The sequence below is a fragment of the Neofelis nebulosa genome, chromosome 3, assembly GCF_028018385.1.
Source record: "Neofelis nebulosa isolate mNeoNeb1 chromosome 3, mNeoNeb1.pri, whole genome shotgun sequence".
Classification (NCBI taxonomy): domain Eukaryota; kingdom Metazoa; phylum Chordata; class Mammalia; order Carnivora; family Felidae; genus Neofelis; species Neofelis nebulosa.
Genome location: NC_080784.1, coordinates 41961268 through 41982213, shown reverse-complemented (window position 1 = coordinate 41982213; position 20946 = coordinate 41961268). Strand labels below are relative to the sequence as shown.

General features: G+C 41.1%; 1 protein-coding gene across 2 annotated transcripts in view; it reads left to right on the top strand.

Annotated features, from left to right (window-relative positions):
* The window catches only part of AP3M2 (adaptor related protein complex 3 subunit mu 2), a 109629-nt gene that overhangs the window by 75944 nt on the left and 12739 nt on the right, over window positions 1-20946 (top strand). Inside the window, exons 1-4 of one of the 2 annotated variants that reach the window (XM_058720539.1) lie at window positions 10221-10341; window positions 12026-12368; window positions 15934-16105; window positions 20137-20274. In XM_058720539.1, the coding sequence (XP_058576522.1) occupies window positions 12096-12368; window positions 15934-16105; window positions 20137-20274 (583 nt within the window). In that variant the 5' untranslated portion in view covers window positions 10221-10341; window positions 12026-12095. Of the gene's footprint in view, window positions 1-10220; window positions 10342-12025; window positions 12369-15933; window positions 16106-20136; window positions 20275-20946 lie in introns of those variants that run through there. The other variant, XM_058720540.1, reaches the window with a different exon arrangement.

The following is a 20946-nucleotide window of genomic DNA, read 5'->3' as shown; positions in this document are numbered from 1 at the left end:
GCCGTATGGTGTGTGTGGCACTGGCAGCTGTTGTCAGAAGAAGGCACCTCTTTGTCTCCAGGGGATGAAAGACATTTGGTTTTCATCGCCCCCCTTTCTCTCCCCCCGACAACTTTTCTCCGCGCGCTGCACCCAGTCCCCAGAAGGCGCCCCTGGACGCTAGAGCCCAGCCCCGAGACGCCACCCTTAGCTCTGGGGTCTGTTTCCTCCCGGATTCCCTCCTGCCGGAGCATTTCTGCCTTTACCTCCAACTCTTTGAGTCCCTAGAAGTCTCACTCTCGAGTATTCCAAGCAGGGGGACTAGCTTTAGAAATCCCGGGTTTCTTTTTGCAACTCTGCTCTGGGAGTTCCCCGGCCAGCCCCTGCGCCCCTCAGACCCAATAGCACCACCTTCTGTAACGAGGAGCTTATTACCGAGTCTGCCCCGTTGTTGGCGCAAACGCTCTGCCACGCTCGTTTAGAAATTCGGCCCGTTCGCTAGAATAAAGACTAGTTGGTTCATTAGACTGAGGCTTCGGTCTGAGGGATGTCGGACTCAGACAGCTAGGCACCTTCTGGCTGAGGACAAGGCGACACAAATATGTAAACAATAACCTGTATTTTTCTCAAGCACCTAATTGAAATGTATCATTAAAATGTATACTTTTTGAGTTTCGCATTGCTTTTAATGAATACCTGAATACGATTTACTTTATTTTGTCTGGGGAGGAGATTTGCAAAAATTAAACTAAAAAATGAGAAAAAGTTGGCTGGCCATGTGTCTGGGATTTGGGGTTCAAGGAATAGTGCCCCTGAACGTATATCTGCACCAGGGATCCTTGGAACAGATGGTGTTTTCCAGACCTATCTGGAAATTAAAGAGGTTACGTTTAGTGAGAGAAAAAGCAGGATCAAGAAGGAGGAAGGAAAGCAGTGGAGAGAAAAATGCAGAAGCTTATGGTGGGGAGAAAGAGAGGAAAACTGGATATAATGGACTATTTTGGAGATAAAGGTAAGCTTAGGTTTCTGTATGGGTCAGAAAAATAAACAGTAGTCATAAAATCTTATCCTCAAGAGTGTAGATACTAGAGGAAGAAACTTGAAGATAACTATTTCAGAATCCATTGAGTCTTTCCAGTATTACTTTTTCAAATAAATTAAAGTTTTAAAAGGGTTTTTAAAAAACTTTGGGAATGTTAAAAGTGTAACAAGTGAAAGGGAAGGAAGTTCAGCAGGTGACTGACAAGAGGTATTTTTTTCTGGTCTTTGCTTTGAATTACCAACAATTACTTTTGGTAAACAGGAAGCAGCCAAGTCTGGCACACAGGAAACAAGTATTTGCAAAGTGAAGGTTTGGTTTTTTTTCCTCTGAGAATAATTTTTATCTAAATAACTACCTAGAAAATAATAAGTATGTTACTCTGAAAACTTTTCTTTATAATCCAAGCTTCTTTCTTTCCCAATGTTACTGAACACATTTTGGAGGAGATTGTCAATTTTCGTATGAGATTTGATTAATATTTCCCCAGTGATTTTCACCTGAGAGTCACAACAGAGTATCACAATTTGAAACGCTAATGATTTAACTTGACTTTTTTTTTTAAAGTGTTTAAGATTGTTTTTAACAAATAAAACCAACTTTCCCTCTCTGAAAAGAATACCGCTGTATCTGTAGCCTGACTTATACCAGTAAAAACATCGTTTTATTTTATTACAGTTAGACATGAAAATATAAAGAGGTACGCTCTATAGAGCTCAGGGGTCACCATGGGGGTAAAGACTGAAACCAAGTAGACAGAACTTCAGGATTCTGATCCCTATATCATTCTGCTTTATCTGTTTTCTATATAAGCTTTCATTTGTCTAAAATATTTCACTGCTAGAAAAGAAAGAAAGAAAGAAAGAAAGAAAGAAAGAAAGAAAGATCATTGTTAACAGAAATTTAGAGTTGGGAAAGATCTCAGAGATAGTTTGATCCAATCCTCTCATTTCACAGATAACATTTTGATCCAAAGAATTTATCTAGCTAACCTGCCCCAGATCACATGGTCAGTTTGTGGCTATCTAGGACCCTGAGACCAGTTGCCATCCTACAGCCCTTTCAGACCAGAGCTGACCACATTACCCTTTTCCTGGCCATCACTTACCAGACATTCTTGTTCTATGGACATGTTTTTATTGTTTTTTCTTAATTTATCTTGTGGAAATTACATAAAAGTTACCTTGTGGAACTTCTCTGTTTTCCAGGCAGTCTTCCCTAAGTCTTTCAATTCTAGACTTCATTTAAAACATCCAAGCTAGGGGCACCTGGGTGTCTCACTCAGTTGGGCGTCTGACTCTGGATTTCGGCTCAGGTCACAATTTCACCGTTTGAGCCCTGCGTCAGGCTCTGCACTGTTGGTGCGGTGCCTACTTGGGATTTCTTTCTCTCTTCCTCTCTCTCTGCCCCTCCCCTGCTCTCTCTTTCTCAAAATAAATAAACTTGATAAAATAAAATATCCAATCTATTCATGGACTGCTCTATTCACTCCCACTGGCTGTGGACAGCCTGTTAGTTGTCTATCCAGTTTTCCATTCTCCTGTCTTCCTTATTAACAGAGTCCTGTTTGGGAGGTGGGGGTAGTATTGTGCCCAGCTAAAAATATTCCCAGGACCTCTTTTAGCTCAATATTCAGCAACAGAGCAAAAGTGGGACCTCATGAAAAGCTCATCAAAGAGAACTGACTCCCCTTTGGCTCATGTTCATTTGCTTTTTGTCTTTCCTCCTTTTTTGTGTGTGTGGAATACAGCTTGAGGCCTGGAGCCACGACGGCAATGTTGTGAGCACGAAGGTGCAAGTTCCACCCTAGGAAAGGTGGAATGCCAACCTAAGAGAAGCCTGAATCCTTGAAGCGAAGCTGATGTTCCAGCCCTGGGTTTCTTGCCTCTCGACTTCTCATAATGTGACAAAAATAAACCCCTATCTTGTTGGAGCCAGTATTATTTAAGTTTAGGTTTTCTGTTACATGCCCCTGAATGTAATCCCTGATGGCTCCAATTTAGGATAAGAACAGAGTAGGCTAGTAATTCAGTTTTATTGAATGAGCTTTTTTTTTTTTTTTAACACTTACTAGTTGCTTACATAATAGTCTGTATATACACCATCACAGGACATATAACATAATGATAATTCATTCACCTAGTCATATAATGAAACAATTTCTTCCTCCACTGCCTAAAGGTAAAGAAAAGGGGCTAGCTATATGAAGACCAGGGGGAAAACCTTTCAAGCAGAGAGAACAACATATTCCAGGGCCTAGAAATGGGGAGTGGGGAGGGTGGGTTGGAGGAGGGACAAGAGACTCCATTGGAGAGAGGGGAGGAGATAGATAGATGTGCCTTAGTCTGTTCAAGCTGCTGCAACACAAGTACATAGACTGGGTGGCTTAAACAACAAACTGTTATTTCTTTTTTTTTTTTTAATTTTTTTAATGTTTATTTTTGAGAGAGACAGAGACAGAGTGTGAGTGGGGGAGGGGCAGAGAGAAAGGGAGACAGAATCTGAAGCAGCCTCCAGGCTCTGAGCAAGCTGTCAGCATAGAACCTGACACAGGGCTTGAACTCACAAACTGCGAGATCATGACCTGACCCGAAGTCGGATGCTTAACCAACTGAGCCACTCAGGCGCCCCACAAACTGTTATTTCTCACAATTCTGGAGGTGGAGAAGTGCAGGGTCAAGGCATCAGCAGATTTGGTGTCTGGTGAGGACCTGCTTCATGTTTCATAGACAGCCATCTTTTCTCTGTGTCCCTACATGGTGGTAAGTGCAAGGTTCTTCCTTGAGGTCTCCTATAATAGACGGATTCATGAGCACTAATGAGGACTTCACTCTCATGAACTAATCACACCCCACGGGCCCCACTTCCAAATACCATCCTATTGGACTTTAGGATTTAACATATGAATTTTGAGGGGACACAGTCTATAGCAAGGTGGTAAAGGCATTTAAATTTATGCTCTTTTAAACTCACTTTTGCTGCTGTACAGAAAATGAATTGAAAGGGGTTAGAGTGCAATGGGGAGACCAGTCTGTAGGTGTTTCAGGCAAGAGGCGATGGTGGCCTGCATGGGGGTTGTGACAGTGGAGCTGAAGAGAGGATGGATTCCTGATATACTTTGGCAATGGAAACATCAGGGTTTGTTTCTAGATTAGATGTGGGCACAAGGGTAATGGAGGACCTCAGGATGATTCGTGGGTATTGGTCTGAGTAGTTGAATGGATGATGATGTTGTTTACCAAGATGGGGAAAACTGGAGGTGGCGCAGGGCTGGAAGAAGGAACAGATCTGGGAAGAAAATTCAAGAGTTCCTTTTTGCCCCGTTAAGATGTCTGTGAGGCACGTAAGTGGAGATGCCAAGTGGGTAATTGGATATGTAGATCTGGAGGTTTATGAAGAGGTTGAGGTTGGAGATATTAAATCAAAATTCAATAATGAAAAGAGTACTTAACACTCATGAGGTAATCTATGCAAGGAGTGTAGAGAGAGAATGAAGGAACATCTAGCAAGAAGACACAGAATAGTGCTGTGCCCTAGGTGGACCTGTTATAAAGTCCAGGGATATCCACAGTTGGGTATTTCTGGGAATAGCGTCTAGGGAAGGAGCCATTTGATTCCATGACTACTTTCCTCAGGAGACTAGAACCAGGAGGCCAGCCTGAGGCTGCAGTGAGAGGGACGCTGCTGTCTTCTTGTCAGGCAGGGTTTGGATTTCAGGAACTTGAGCTGGCTTTGCTGGGGTTCCTGAGTAGGAGGGTTAGAGAGCACTTCTGCCACCTGGAAGCAGGTGTGCATCCCAGCATATCCTGATCACATCACCTCTTGTGATCTACATTGTCAGGTGTATGTTCCTCTTTCTGTTCATTTCCCCTTTATGATCCCCAAGTCTTTAGACAAGCTTTGTATAAGCATCCACCCTGGTCCTTGCTCTGCTGTGGGAAATTAAAAACTAGTGTGTCTGTATTGGTGTTGAAGAGTTAAAGGAATACTAATCTCCCAAGTCCAGCATGGTGGGGAGTAGCAGGAGGTCCCTAAGAGGAAGATGGGTCTCTTGTTGGAGGGGAGGGATGTTAGGTTTAGGCTCTCCTCTCTGGAAGGACAGGCTCCTTCCATGACCAGCCTTGAAGGAGCTGCTTTTGAGTTTTTAAAGACACCAGGTCCTTTCTTTAGAGTCTTTTTTTCCACATTAGATTCTAAACTTGAAGGAATGCTTTAATTGTCTTTGTACCCTCAGTGTCCAGGCGGCAGTAGGCACTCCATAAATATTAGTTTAATAGATGAATGAATGTATATTAGGCATTGAGATATGCACACTGTGGTTCTCAACTGATTTACAATCCAGTTGTGGTGATCAGATTGCATACCCAAAGGTGTGGCACAGTGTCAAAAGCACTGTAGGTTATATGAAGGAGCTGTGAAATGCTACTTAATCACAGAAGAGGGAGAAATTACTTCCAATGTGGGGGCATCCAGCTTAGGACAGATTTTGTGGAGGAGAAAACATATGGCTGGGCCTTGAGGGCTGGAAAGAATTTCCACAAATAGGGTGAGTAAGAGACAAATACATGCCAAGTAGAGGGATCAGTGAAAATACAGACATTGAGGGAAGGCATTCTGTTTCTTCAGTGCATGGCCAGGAATGAGGTCTGAGACAAGAGAGGCCTTGCTCAGCGAGATGACATTTTTAGGGCTCAGTAGTGGGGCCCCAAAACCCCTCTCTGGCTTTGATCTGAGACAAGAGAGGCTTTGCTCACTGAGATGTGTCAAAGCCAGAGAGGGGTTTTGGGGCCCCACTACTGAGCCCTTAAAAATGTCTTCTCAGTGAGCAAAGCCTCTCTTGTCTCAGACCAAAATATTAGTAATAATATTATTAGCTAAGAGCTGAGATTGCCTTCTCACAGTAGACAAACAACTCAGTAGTGAGAGCTTTTAAACACTGTGATAGTGCGTCAGTGGCAGGTTTAGAAAATCTTTTCCCAGAGATTTTTATGCATAAAATAGACTTGCTATTTGTCAATGGTTTCCTGTGGTCCCTCTTAATACCATGACATGGTACTATATGAGCTCCCCAATCTATGATGTTTGATTAAACTAAAAAAAATACTTGGGTGTTGACTTTGGACATGACCCTTGGCATGGCTATGGATGCATTCATGCCCCCTGTCCCTCCTGTCAATGTGGCTCTCTTCCAATGATCCCCATCTCAACAAATGACACTTGCATCCATACGGCTACCCAAATCAGAAATCTGTGAATGATCCTTGATGCCCCATTCCTCCTTACTACTCAATTTCTAATTAACCCCCCACCATTCTACCTCAAAAACACCTCTAGAATTTGTCCAGTGCCCTCCAGTCCCCCATGCTGGCTGAAGTCACTAGCATCTGTCACGTGGGTTGCTGCAGTAGTCTAAATGATCTCCCTACCCTCAAGCTGGGCCTTCTCTAACCCATCCCACATCCCTTGTCTCTCTGAAATGTCCATGTGAAAGCACTTCCCTTTCCCACTTAACATTTCTTCACTGGGGGCCCAGGCTTATGAGAGAGGCCAAAGGTGTGCAGTCTGGGCCAGACTGCTTAGATCTTCCTGTGTGCTTGAACTCCAGCTTGGCTACTTACCTATTTACTTGACCTCTGGCAGATTACTTATGCACCCACTGCAGTTTTCTCATCTATAAAAAGGGGATCATGACAATAATTCATTTTAGAGTAGTTGGGAAGACTAAATGAATCTGGATCTTCCTCTCCTATGTGAACCCTTAAATTCAGAGTGCCCCCGGACTCTGATCCTCTTCTCCATACTCATTTCCTTAGTCATCTCAACTGGACTCTTAGCTTTAATATCCATATCCTGATAACTCCCAATGGTACATCTCTAGCTCAGACCTCTCTCCTGAACCCTAGATTCATATATATTCAGCAGCTTCTCAACATCACCACTTGATGGCTAATAGATACATTAAACTTACTATGTCCAAGACTGAACTCTGAATTTTTTTCATTCAAACCTTCTGTGCCCAAAGTCTGTTTAAAAATTTTTAATGTTTTGGGGCGCCTGGGTGGCCCAGTCAGTTGGGCGTCTGACTTCGGTTCAGGTCATGATCTCACGGTTTGTGGGTTCGAGCCCCACATCGGGTTCTGTGCTGACAGCTCAGAGCCTGGAGCCTGCTTCGGATTCTGTGTCTCCTTCTCTCTCTGCCCCTCCCCAACTTGTGCTCTGTCTCTCAAAAAAATAAATAAATGGAAAAAAAAATTAAAAAAATTTTAATGTTTTATTTATCTATTTATTACTTTTTAAACGTTTATTTATTCTTGAGAGAGACAGAGACAGAGCATGAGTGGGGCAGAGAGACAGGGAGACACAGAATCTGAAGCAGGCTCCAGGCTCTGAGCTGTCAGCACAGAGCCTGATGCAGGACTCTCGAACCAATGAACCGTGAGATCATGACCTGAGCCGATGTCCGATGCTTAATCAATGCTTAATCGACTGAGCCACCCGGGAGCCCCTCCCCCTCCTTTTAATCTCAGTTGATGGAACCGTCCTTCCAGATACTCAGGCTCAGTAGCTCCTCACTTTTCTCTTGTTCTCACTTCTCACATCCCATCCATCTGGAAATCCAGCTGGCTCCTTCAAGCTGCAGGCAGAAACTGACTCCTTACAATGTCCGTGGCTGCACCCTGGCCCAAGCCCCCCACCGTCTCTTACCTGGATTACTACAGTGGCCTCCTGACTGGTCTCCTTCCACTCTGTCTGTTCACAGTCTCTTCTCCACCCAGCAGATTGGAAAATCAGACCCGGTCACTCCTTTGCTCAAACCTTCCATTGGCTTCTCATTCCACAACTACTACACGCCAAAATCTTTATAAGATCCTATGTAGTGAAGTCTTCACCCTCCACTTTGTAACCTCATCTCCTACTTTACTCCTTGTTCATTCTACTCCAGCTACAGTGCCATCCTTACTTTTCCTGGGACTCCTCCAGGATGCTCTGGTCGTAAGGATTTGGCACTGCCTATTCTCTTTACTGGAGTGCTCTTCCCCCAGATATCCCTATGGCTAACTCATCTCCTCCTTTAAGTCTTTGCTCAAATGTCTCTTCTCAATGAGATGTACTCTCACTACCCTTTTAAAAACCTTAACTTTTCCTGAAGTCCTAAGGCACTCCTGATCTCCCTTCTGTTTTTTTCCATTATACTTACCACCCTCTGACATACTATACACTTTACTTATTATGTTTATTGATTATTATTTGTCTTCTCCTACTAGAATGTAAGCTCCACTGGAGCAAGGATCTTTGTTTTATATTCACTGGTGTTATGTATCCAAACACTGGAACGGTGCTAGTACATAGTAGGGCCCACTAGATATCTATAGAATGAATGGGTAGTGCATGGCACACAGTTCTGGATATATATATATATATATATATATATATATATATATACATATATATATGTATTTATAATTACAATAAATATTATTATATATTATTTTATAAACAAAACATGCAGGCAATTATTAAGCTCACAACCACTTGGCTCTCTGTATCTTCCTAATCTCATCTCCCTTCACTCTTTGTCCAATTCTAGTTCAGCTGTACTTAGTTCTCTCATCTCTAGAGCTTTCCACATGTAATCTGCTCTCTGTCCATCCACCCTTTTATTTGAGGAATATATGTTCATCTTTCAGGTGTCAGTTTGGAAGGACTTTCCTGATTCTAGGTCAGCCCCCTCCGCCAACAATCCTCTTCCTGCCACCATGTGCTCCTTGCCCATCACTCTGCTTTGTAATTACTTGCTTCTCACTTGTTTTCTCAGCTAGTCTCTGTGACAACAGACACTATGCCTGTGATGGTAGTCATTGCAGCATCCCCAGCACCCAGCACAGGGTTTGATACGTGGGAGGCTCTCAGTAAACATTACTGCAATGAATGAGAAAGGCCCACAGCAGTGATTGCATTTCTGCATCTTTGACACACTTGCTTAGTAACCATATGCAATAGCTTCTTGTGCTGCTTCTTAGGTAATAACCATCGCTAACACTTTTCTAACTCAGTCCTCACAACTCTGCAAAGTAGGCACTACTAGTGCCCTTATTTGAGAAGGTAGGAACTTGAAATTTACAGAAGTAAAGGTACTTTCTCAACGTAACAGAGCTGGCAAGTATTGGATCAGGATTAAAACCCAGGCAGTCTGTCACCAGAACTCATGTGATGCCACATCATCCAGCCATTTTGATTTTGGATTTTCTCTTTTACTTAAAAAATTAGTCAACTATCTCTCCTTAGCAAGTATGTAAGAGAACAATCCCTACCACCTTCAATATACATTTATCATGGTCTTCTTTACGGAGGAGCTGCCACTCATGCTTCCTTTCACCAAAGTGAAAACTAAAGCCCAAGCAGGGTGGCAGCCTTGTGGTCTAGATCAACATTATTACCATTAACACCAGTTGCTGTTTTATTGAACACATACTATGTGCCAGGCACCTTGCCATATGTCATCTCATTTGATAACTAATTTTTAGTTTAACTGAAGGTGAAACCTTGTTTTCTGACTTCTACTTCATGGCTCTCTGGATCACAATGATTTAAATCACTTAAAATGTATTATCAAAGTCATTGGAACTCCAATGCAATTTACAGAGAGACCTGCCCAACTCTCTCATTTTCAGATCTGGGAACTGAGATTCTGAAAGGTTAAGTGCCTTGTCCAATGTTAAGTTGTCTAGCTGGGGCTGGAAGAGGCCTCCTGTATCCAGGTCCAGAGCTCTTGATGCTATATACAGCCAATCATCTTTACCCAATGTACATAAATGAAAAGACATCGTGGCTCTTTTTAAATAGTTGTTACTACCCATGGCTTATTATTCATGATGCTATTTCACAACTCATGCCCTGGAAGTCACACTTTTTAGCATCCCCCTCGAGGTTCCTTCCACGTTTACGAAGGTGGCAGCAGCAGCTGCCCCTATGTGACTGGTTGACTAAGGTCCAGGCGGCCCTCAGACCGATCTCGACAGCCAATCAGGGCTCGGAGCCACAGAGCTGCACCAACCGGAGGTTGCCGAAGCCTCAATACGGGCCAACTGGGAGCTCGAAGCCAAGAAGAATGTGACCCGCGGACAGCGATCAATCAGAGGGGAGGAGCGGTTCACTGACGTCCAATCAGCGGCTTTTAGGTCCCGGTCGTGGGCGGTGCTGCCGTGAGGCCCGCCGGCCAGCCAATCAGCAGATGAGCGGCCGTCGGCGCGAGTGCGGGGGGCGGTCGGGGGTGGGGCTTGCCCGAGCGTCGGAACTGTGGGCGCTGCGAAGAGCGAGGCTGGGTGAGAAGGGCTGAAGACCCGGGTGGGGTTAGGGGCAGCGCTGGCACGCACCGGGCCGGGGCGGGGGCTGGAGGCTGGGGCACACGAGGGTGCGGGCGGGGGCACGCAGGGGTCCCAGCGGGGCGCGGGTGGCAGGGTCAGAGTTAGGAAATGCGGCGGGATTGACCCTCAGAGCTACGGGATATGGCGGGGAGAGAGGTGAGGGACCAACTACTGGGCTGGGGAGGTGGCCCGCTCCGACCAGGTGGCTGAAGGAGGAGGGGACACTGTTGCCATGGGAACGCACGTGTGCTGTCTGGCGACCTTTTTCACCGCCTGAATGTGCGCACACCTTAAATCCGCCTCCTGATCACCCCCACCCTAAAGGGCCTCCATCATCCTTTGCTCGCAGGCAGCTGGGCTGAGACCAAAAATAACCCTGTTTAGCAGCCGCCTCTCCTCCTCCCCAGCCTGGTTACTCCCCTCCTCCCCTCCCTCCTGCTGTCTCGTCCCCGGGCAGAGGGATTAAGCTCGCCCTGGGGCCCTTGGTACAACAGGCCATTGCGGTTTGACCACCTGGTCCAGTTCGCAGCCAGCTTGAGGAATGGCCACAGCTGGGGTACAGCCGGCTGTCTCTTCCTGGGGACTGCACCGTAGAGATGCTGCCGCCTGAGCGACCTGGGGTATCCCTCAGATTTCTTTAAGGCATCCAGTGCAGAGCCTTGTGCATAACAAGTACTCTAAGAATGCGGTCTGACTCCATGAATAAAGACCACAGTGATAGCTTTCCACCTATGGACCAGCGCTGTCCAATAGATCTATAAAGCGAACCAGATACGTAATTTTACCTTTTCTGCTAACCACGTTTTTAAAAAAGGTTAGGTTAATTTTAATATATTTTACTTAACCTGACATATCAGAATATCAATATTAACTGAATATTACTTCACGAATCAATATTAAATTATTGGTATCTAAAATTCCTTTTTAAATACAAGACCTTCAAAATCTGGTGGGAACTTATACTTACCTCACATCTCAGTTCAGACCAGGTACATTTCAAGTGTTCACTGGCTGCATTTAGCTGATGGCTGCCATATAAGACTGTGCAACCATAAGCATTTCTCATTTCATGTGGCTGAATACATAAAACTCAATATTCTTTGAAACTCTCTTCTGTGCAGGGAGCACTGCAATGAGGCAACAAAAAACATGAGGCATGGTCTTTTTTTTTAATGTTTATTTTTGAGACAGAGACCGACAGAGAATAAGCATGGGAAGGACAGAGAGAGGGAGGCACAGAATCCGAAGCAGGCTTCAGGCTCTGAGCTGTCAGCACAGAGCCTGATCCGGGGCTCCAACCGATAGACCAGGAGATCATGACCTGAACCAAAGTTGAATGCTCAACCGACTGAGCCTCTCAGGCGCCCCATGGCATGGTCTTCTTTGTCAAGGAGCTTCCAGACCAGTTGATATATCAGACATCCAAAAATTAAATTGAGTTTTAAGTGGTAGTAATTAAGGCAATAGTAAAGATAACCAGGCAGTATATAATTGGCAAACAAGATGGCTGATGAATTATCCTTAGGAATTGTAGGGAGCAATACTTCAGGCTCTTAAAGAAGAGGAAGACATGAGTCTACTCATGAAAGATAGGTAGGTGTTTTGGTTGAGAGGAACTGACCATAGCTTCTTTTATTTTTAGGGTTGAAAATTGGCAGTCCTGAGGCTTTCAGACTGAAAAAGACTTCTCTCTCTCACTGACAGTCTCCATCATGATTCATAGCCTTTTCTTGATCAACTCCTCTGGAGATATTTTCCTGGAAAAACATTGGAAAAGTGTGGTCAGCCGTTCTGTCTGTGATTACTTTTTTGAGGCACAAGAGAGAGCTACCGAGGCAGAAAATGTACCTCCAGTTATTCCGACTCCTCACCACTATCTCTTAAGTGTTTACCGTCACAAGATCTTTTTTGTGGCTGTGATCCAGACAGAGGTCCCACCGCTGTTTGTCATTGAGTTCCTTCACCGAGTAGTGGACACGTTTCAGGTGCGTGAATGTGAGAAGGCTCATGCGTGTAAATTATAAAGTGTCTGTATAGTTCTGTTTCCATTGTATTCAGCTTCAATTAAGGAACTTTTTAAAAAATCAAAACTGACTTTGCTTACTTCCTCTCCCATCTGATAAGATCCTTGTTTCTGTTTATGGAACTGGCTGCACCTGAAATGGTACATTGAATACTTCTGAACCTGTTGCATGAGGAAGCCACTCTACTTGGTATGATTATATACAGTCATTTTAGTTCTGGAGATTGGAATCGCCCCACTTTTTATTCATAAATCAGAGGAATTTAGTTTGGGGTTTTTTTTTTCTTTTTTTTTAGTGGACTTGATGCTAGCCATTGTTAAGTACATTGCTATGAGTTGCATCAAAAAGTAATGAGTGTGTAAAGACACGTATATTTTCAAGTGTTAGAAAAAACTAAGTAATGCTTGTTTCACTCTCTTTGGCAAGAGTAATTTGTGAAGCCAAACTTCATCTTGGGTTTGGAGTGCTTATCCAAAGCGTCTGAGTACTAGTGATGAGCTTTCATTGCAAACTAAGATTGGAAAATCTTCTGTTCCTGTAAGAATTTAAGTGACACATTTTACAAGACACAGTTTTCACTTTGAGTTTTTCTTTCAGGAGTAGATTTGAAGATCTTGGGGAGCAGGGTACAGGGGAAGTGAAAGTAAGTTATATCAAGATGTCAGCACTATTATTAGCTCAGAATTTTAGGCTTCCCAGACCCTGGATTCAAATATGGGATCCTCCCTCTAAAAGAATTGCTCGAATTCTACCTTTTATGGTCACTTGCCTTTTATTTTATTTTATTTTATTTTATTTTATTTTATTTTATTTTATTTTATTTTATTTTATTTTTGTAATGTTTATTTATTTTTAAGAGAGAGACAGAGCACGAGTGGGGAGGGGCAGAGAGAGAGAGAGGGAGATGCAGAATCTGAAGCAGGCTCCAGGCTCTGAGCTGTCAGCACAGCCAACGTGGGGCTCACACTCACAAACCATGAGATCATGACCTGAGCTGAAGTCGGACACTTCACTGACTGAACTACTCAGGCTCCCCGGTCATTTGCCTCTTATTATTGTCGTCATACAATAAGTGAGAAGCAAGGGCCCTTTGGTTTAATTTCTGTGTCATGTGTGGTCTGGAATTGGTCATATGAATACAGAAATTGTGGAATAAGAGAAGAAGAAGAGAATGATGACTCAGATATTATGGTGAAATTAAAAAATAAGTCAAAGAGTCCTTTCATTTCCAGTCATATCTGTATCACATGTCTGGAAAATGAAAATATATTTTATAATTTTTTTCCCACAAATACTTTCTGGTAGTACTATTCTGGGTTTCCAGTTCTCATGTGGCATACCAGTTCTTTCCCACAGTGAAAACCTGAGAATTATAAACCCCAGTATGTGGAGTAACTAAAAGTAGAAGAACCCAGTAGTTATGACCTTAAACTACTCTAATTGAGCCTTATTATGATTTCCACATATGATATTTTACCCCGTTCTAAGATTAACAGTCCCATTGGTGAAACCCAGCATTTGCTTCATCCCTCCATAGCAATATTTTGTAATCTGTTACGAGACAGGAAGTGAGAAAAGTTGTTTAATCTCGTTGAAAACACAGAGGACTTTGGGATAACAGTAAAGTTCCTAGTTTGGAAGTCTGGGACTTCAGAGCTTGTCATTTTTGAAGGATTTGTTAAAAGTAAATGGACATACCCTGATTTTAATGTCTTTTCTCTCTGGCTGCATTATTTGTTTAGTACTAGAATATGATGGAAGAGTTCCAGCGCTAGAATTGCACATAATTTTGCTATAGCAATTTGTCACACTTACAAGTCTTCTTTCCAACTGCTTAGTTCACGTTATGTCTGATTGATAAAATCTGGTGAGGTGTTTTATTTATTTTTCAAAATAAAAACACTCTTGGAGGAAATGTGTTACCTCCCCCCCTTCTTTTTAAACATTTTTTTTTTTAACATTTATTTTTGAGACAGAGAGAGACAGAGCATGAACAGGGGAGGGTCAGAGAGAGGGAGACACAGAATCTGAAACAGGCTCCAGGCTGTGAGCTGTCAGCACAGAGCCCGATGCAGGGCTTGAACTCACAGACTGCAAAATCATGACCTGAGCCGAAGTCAGCTGGTTAACCGACTGAGCCACCCAGGTGTCCCCTCCCCCCCTCTTAAATCCTCATTTTTAAAGAAGTCTTGTTTTAGAAACACATTCCTGACTCTTAAGTGTTCTTAGATATTGCAATGTCTCTGACAATTGTTATTATCTGATGTAATTTTAATTTAGATTACGTGTACAGTCCAGTTTTGGATGTCATGATTTTAGGAGCATGTTGGAAAACTAGAGCATATCCAAAGAAATAGCAAGATGGTGAAATGATCTAGAAACCATACCATAACGTGAATAGTGGAAGGATCAAACAGCGTTTGGCTGGGAGAAAAAAAAAAAAAAATGAAGTGAAAGTTAGCTGTCTTCAAATAGCTGTGGGGCTGTTATGTAAATTTGTTCTGTAAGGCAGATCTAGAAAGCAAATTTCTGTTTAGCAAAAGAAAGAACTTTTGAATAATCAGAGCTTTCCATGAATAGAATGGGCTTTCTCAAAAGGCAAATGGATGAATTCAAGAAGGATTGTATGACCATCTCAGAGGTCCTGTAAAAGATGCAACCGAAGTTCCTAGAAGGGCCTCGCTAAATGACTACTAGCATTTCTTTTTCGTCATCATGCATCACGTTTTACAAAGTGTTTTATAATTTACAAAGCATTTCCACATGTATTATCATTTAATCAATCATGCTTAGTTCTTATAACCTCCTTGTGTGTCCAGTGGTATTATCCTGATTATACTAGTAAAGAAATCAAGACCTGTATCAGTTAGCATGACTTACTCTGGTAAGTGACAATAAGGTTACCACCCAGGTCTTCTGATTTGGAATCCAGTGCTTTTTCCACAACCCAGATAATTTAGTATCTAACTTTAGCCTGTGTTAGTAAAAAGACAAAGCCTTCTTAGAATCATCCTAACATCTTAGAGACTTTCTGGTGTGCTAGTTCATCTCCCTCATTTCATTTTATTTCCTTCTCAATTCTTATTTGCTGTATCAGTGTTAAGAGATAGCACAACAGAAAGCATTAAGAAGATTTTTAGGTCCAATCTGGGTCATATCAAGTATTATTATTTTGCATAGTTCTTTCAAATTCTTGTTCCTAAGCACATGTAATAGTTTAGGTTCAGTTTTGTATTCGTCATGTTTTGTCTAGTTGAAGAAACTAACCCCAAAAGGTTAAATGACTTTCTCTTAATTTATAAAAGAAGTTAGTGAGGATACTAGTACTATAAGCCAGTCCACTGTTCTATCTACCAAACCGGGTTGCTTAAGAGAACTAAGGTTATGCTTCATTCCTTCATTGCAGAAGAATATTCCAGAAACACTGAGTAAACACATGGACAGGACTAGGTCCTTATTTTTTAGGAAGATTCTTTTTGTTACAATCTCTGAATGCTATATATTCTACATATTGTATTTTCATCAGGATTATTTTGGAGTCTGTTCAGAGCCAGTGATCAAAGACAATGTGGTTGTGGTTTATGAGGTACTGGAAGAGATGCTTGACAATGGGTTTCCATTGGCTACCGAGTCAAACATCCTCAAAGAACTGATAAAGCCTCCCACTATCCTTCGAACGGTTGTCAACACCATAACAGGTATGGAGAAAGAGGAAACCAAACTGCTGCCATCCTGGGTGTGGCTTTCTCTGGTGTGGTGCACTGTTTTGAGTGCTTGGCTTTGGGCTCTCAGATGTCCGGGTGCTTTAATTTTGTTCGTTATAGTCTTTGATTATAACCTGAAATATGTTTTTGTTATGTTGAAAATGTCTTGATTTCAGTGACAATAAAGTATGCTTCTTTAAAAAGCATTTCTTTCTGATTACAGAAGAAGCACATGATTATTAAAGAAATGTCAGAGATACAGAAAAGCACAAAGACCTTGAAAATAACTTAATCACACCATAATTTTGACATATTTTCTGTTTCTTCTAGACAGATGAATAACGAATAGATGCATAGATTTTTTAAAAACAACTCTTGTCTATTTTTTAAAACTTTCATCAATATTTTGTGAACATTATCCCATTATGATACATTTTCTTTTACATAATTTTTAGTGACTTTATAATTTTCTACCATATGAAATAGACCCTAAGTGATTTGTTCAATCCATATTTATGATGGTTCTGATTTTTTGTTCTTTTAAATAACGGGAATTAACTCTCTTATACCTAAATCTTTGTGTACATCTTCTTTGATTTATTTTCAGTAATAGAAATGGAAGTGCTAAATCAAAGGGCATGCACATTTTAAGGACTTTAATGCATTGTGCCAAATTGTCTTCTAGAAAATTTATAGTTTCAGTAGCTGTTTCTGTGCATCCTAGCCAATCCTATTATTAATTTTTTCAAAACTTTGGCATTTAATAGTTTAGTCATGTCTTATTTACACACTCATTTTTTTTAAGTTTATTTATATATTTTGAGAGAGGGAGAGAAAGAGAATCCCAAGCAGTCTCCACACTGTCAACACAGAACCCTGTATGGGGCTTGAACTCGTAAACCATGAGATCATGACCTGAGCCGAAACCAAGAGTCAGACCCTTAACTGACTGAGCCACCCAGGCACCCTACACACTCATTTTTTATTACTAAGGAAGTTAAAACCCATTCGAGTATTTATTGACTGTTTTTCTTCTATAGTGAATTATCTACTTGTGTCCTTTGCCCAGCTTTTCTTTTATTGAAATGTTTTTCTTTTTTTATACTAACATAAATTTTTTTAATGTTTATTCATTTTTGAGAAAGAGACAGAGCATGAGTAGGGGAGGGGCAGAGAGAGAGGGAGACACAGACTCTGAAGCAGGCTCCAGACTCCAAACTGGCAGCACAGAGCCCAATGTAGGGCTCGAACTCATGAACTGCAAGAGGATGACCCTGAGCCAAAGTCAGATGCTCAACCAACTGAGCCACCCAGGCACCCCTCATACTAGTTTAAGAGAAGTCCTTTCATTTAAGCACATTAAACCATCATGTATATTTCCAGTATACATGATCATTTGTAGTTCTGTATATTTTTTGAATCCTGTGTCACAGATATTTTCTCACAATCTGCCTTTTAACATTGTCTATGGTGTTTTTGTTTAGCTACATTTAAAATTTTCTGACTTAGTCATATTAGTCATTCTGCTTCATTCAGGTTTTACATTGTGGGTCTTGCTTCATATATAAACAAGGGTTTGCATGACATTTGACAAACTGATTGAAAAAAAAATATATATATTTTATGTTTTTATTTTTTGAGAGAGAAAGAGAGCATGGGTGCATGTGCCTGCATGCAAGCTGGGGAGGGGCAGAGGGAGAGAATCTCAAGCAGGCTCCACGCTCAACGCTGAGCCAGGATGTAGACATGGAGCCTGATCTCACAACTGTGAGATTGTGACCTGATCTGAAATCAAGAGCTGGTTGCTTAACTGACTGAGCCACCCAGGCGCTCCCCACCCTGAAAAAAAATATTTTTTTTAAGTATAAATATGCAAGAATACCGGGACAATTTTGAAAAAGTACTGCAAAGGTGGATTTTCCTTGTCAACAAATATCAAGCTATATTAAGTTCATATAGGACAGGAGACAGAAACTCATACATAGATAGATCAGCTATTAAAGGGCAAGACAGTTTTGAAAATAAATATTTTTTAAAAAGAGTAAGAGAGGGGCACCTGGTTGGCTCAGTCAGTTAGCATCTGACTCTTAGTTTTGGCTCAGGTTATGATCTCCTGGTTCATGGGTTCAAGCCCAGTGTAGCGCTCCTGCTGATGGTGTGGGCCTACTTTGGATTTTCTCTCCCTTCTCTCTCTTGCCCCTTCCCAGCTTGTGCAGTCACTGCACTTACGCACTCACTCTCTCCCTCTGTCTCTCAAAAGAAAAGCAAGAGAGAAAATGTGTTCTATCAAATACAAGATATAAAGTTTTGATAATTTTAAAAACATAGGTATTGGCCCAGTAATAGACAGATAGGTGACTAAGATAAGGTAGAATGTTCAGAAACAGACCCTTTCTTTTGTAGGAATTTGGTATAGATAGATGTCATATATATCAAATCAATGAATCAGGGGCCAATTGTTAAATAAACTATATTAGGACAGTCGGCTTTGATATAGAACAAAATGAAGTCCTTCCCTACTCATTCTGTACAGTAAATTCCAGCAAAGAGTTAAACACAAACCTTATAATTGTTAGAAGAAAACATAGGGGAATGTCTTTTTGATCTCAGAGAAGGGAAGGTCTTTTTTAAAAAGTGTATTTTCTTCTGGTTCTTTTATGGTTTTACTTTTGGATTTAGTTCTTTAGTCTATTATCTTGGTATACAATATCAAGTAAGGCTCTGTTTATTTCTCCAAAATTTCTACCAGTTTTCCTAGCACCATAACTTATCCTTTTCCCCTGTTTTAAAATGATATTTTTATCTTGTACTAAGTCATTATGGATTCTTGGTCTGTTTTTAGGCTTTCCTGCCTTATCATACTGCTTTAATTATTATTACTTTTTTTTTTTAATGTTTATTTTGAAAGAGAGACAGAGCATGAGCAGGGGAGGGGCGGAAAGAGAGGGAGACACAGAATCCAAAGCAGCTCCAGGCTCTGAGCTGTCAGCACAGAGCCCGACACGGGACTCATCTCATGAACGATGGACCTGAGCTGAAGTCAGCTGCTTCACTGACTGAGCCACCTAGGCGCCCTATACTGCTTTATTATAGCCTAATGACATGTTTTAACATATGGTGCCTCTTTTTAAGAAAACACATTTGTTGGGTTTTTCAATATTCTGGATTCATTTAACTCTTAAACTCTTTGTTAGTGCCTGGATCATTTATAAATACTATGGAGTCATTTTTCTGAACTTCTCTTAAACCTAGAAAAAGATACCTGAGCTGAAAGTACCTTTTGAAAAGCTGAAGTGTTGTGTAAATATGCTGAATATATGCGTGTGTTTAATGTTTCTTTCTTTAGATTAAAAGGTCCAGGTTACAAAAGAAGGAAATAGATTTTTAATTAGTTATAATATTTCAGAATTTCAGTATAGAACTTTTGAATTAAAAAAATATTTTTGATGCTTGTGGGAGGAAAAAACAAGGAATTGATTTGCAACTCTTAGGGAAAGATCTAATTTGTATTATTTTCCTAACATTCAGTGTACATTAGTTGTAGTAAAATGTGTACATTTTAATACCTAGCATAAATGTACCTAAGAACACCTAGCATAAATGTACCTAAGAACGTACCTTAAACTAGACTACTGTTTTTACCCATGAAAATTTTATATTTATGTAGATTACCATCCCTACTGAAAGCCAATACATTATTTAAGCTACAAGCTATTGTGAAATTTGAGAGACCAACTTCTTTTGGTTTTTCTTTCACAACCAAAATATGATATCTGTTTCTCAAGTAACTTTTTTAACCTTTATTCTGGTCGAGGAAGCAGACCAGATGGCAACAACTTTTTAAAATAGACTAGGTTACCCATATATAAGTTGGGAAACTCTTATCTTTTTTTTTTTTAATTCTTCAATTGAGTGCATGAAGAGTGGGAGCATAGAAACTCCTAGGGAACTGTTCTATGATTATTAGATAACTGGTTACATCTAACCACAATGGAATTAAATTACAGTAATATTCATTATCTTAGGAAGCACCAATGTGGGTGACCAGCTTCCTACTGGGCAGCTGTCAGTGGTGCCCTGGCGACGGACTGGGGTGAAATACACTAACAACGAGGCCTATTTTGATGTGATCGAAGAGATTGATGCCATCATTGATAAGTCAGGTAGGTGTTTTTAATCTGTTTTCAGAACTGGAAAGTATAAAGATGGGGTACCTGGGTAGCTCAGTCAGTTAAGTGTCTGACTTCAGCTCAGGTCATGATCTCATGGTTTGTGAGTTCAAGCCCTATGTCAGGCTCTGTGCCGACAGCTCAGAGCCTGGAGCCTGCTTGATTCTGTGTCTCCCTTTCTCTCTGCCCCTACCCCGCTTGCTCGCTCTTTCTCTCTCTCTCTCTCTCTCTGTCTCTCAAAAATAAACGTTAAAAAAATGTTTTGAAAGTGGAAATAGTCTCCTTCATATAATGCTTGCTAGTATCAGAATTATCCCCCATTCAAGATCATTCATTTTAACTTAGCACCTACTTTGTGTCAGGCACTGTGCTGGGTACTAGGAATAGACTTAAATATTATAATGCAGATGACACAATCATATATATAGAAACCCCTAAATACTCGACAAAAACTCTTAGAACTAGTAAACAAATTCTGTAAAGTTGCAGGGTACATAATCAACATATAAAACATTTCTAAATATAATGAACTATTCTAAAAAAAAATTAAGAAAACAGTCCCATTTACAATAGCAACAAAAAGAACAAAATAGTTAGGAATAAACTTAACCAAACTTGTACTCTGAAAATTATAAAACATTGATGAAGAAAATTAAAGAAGACACA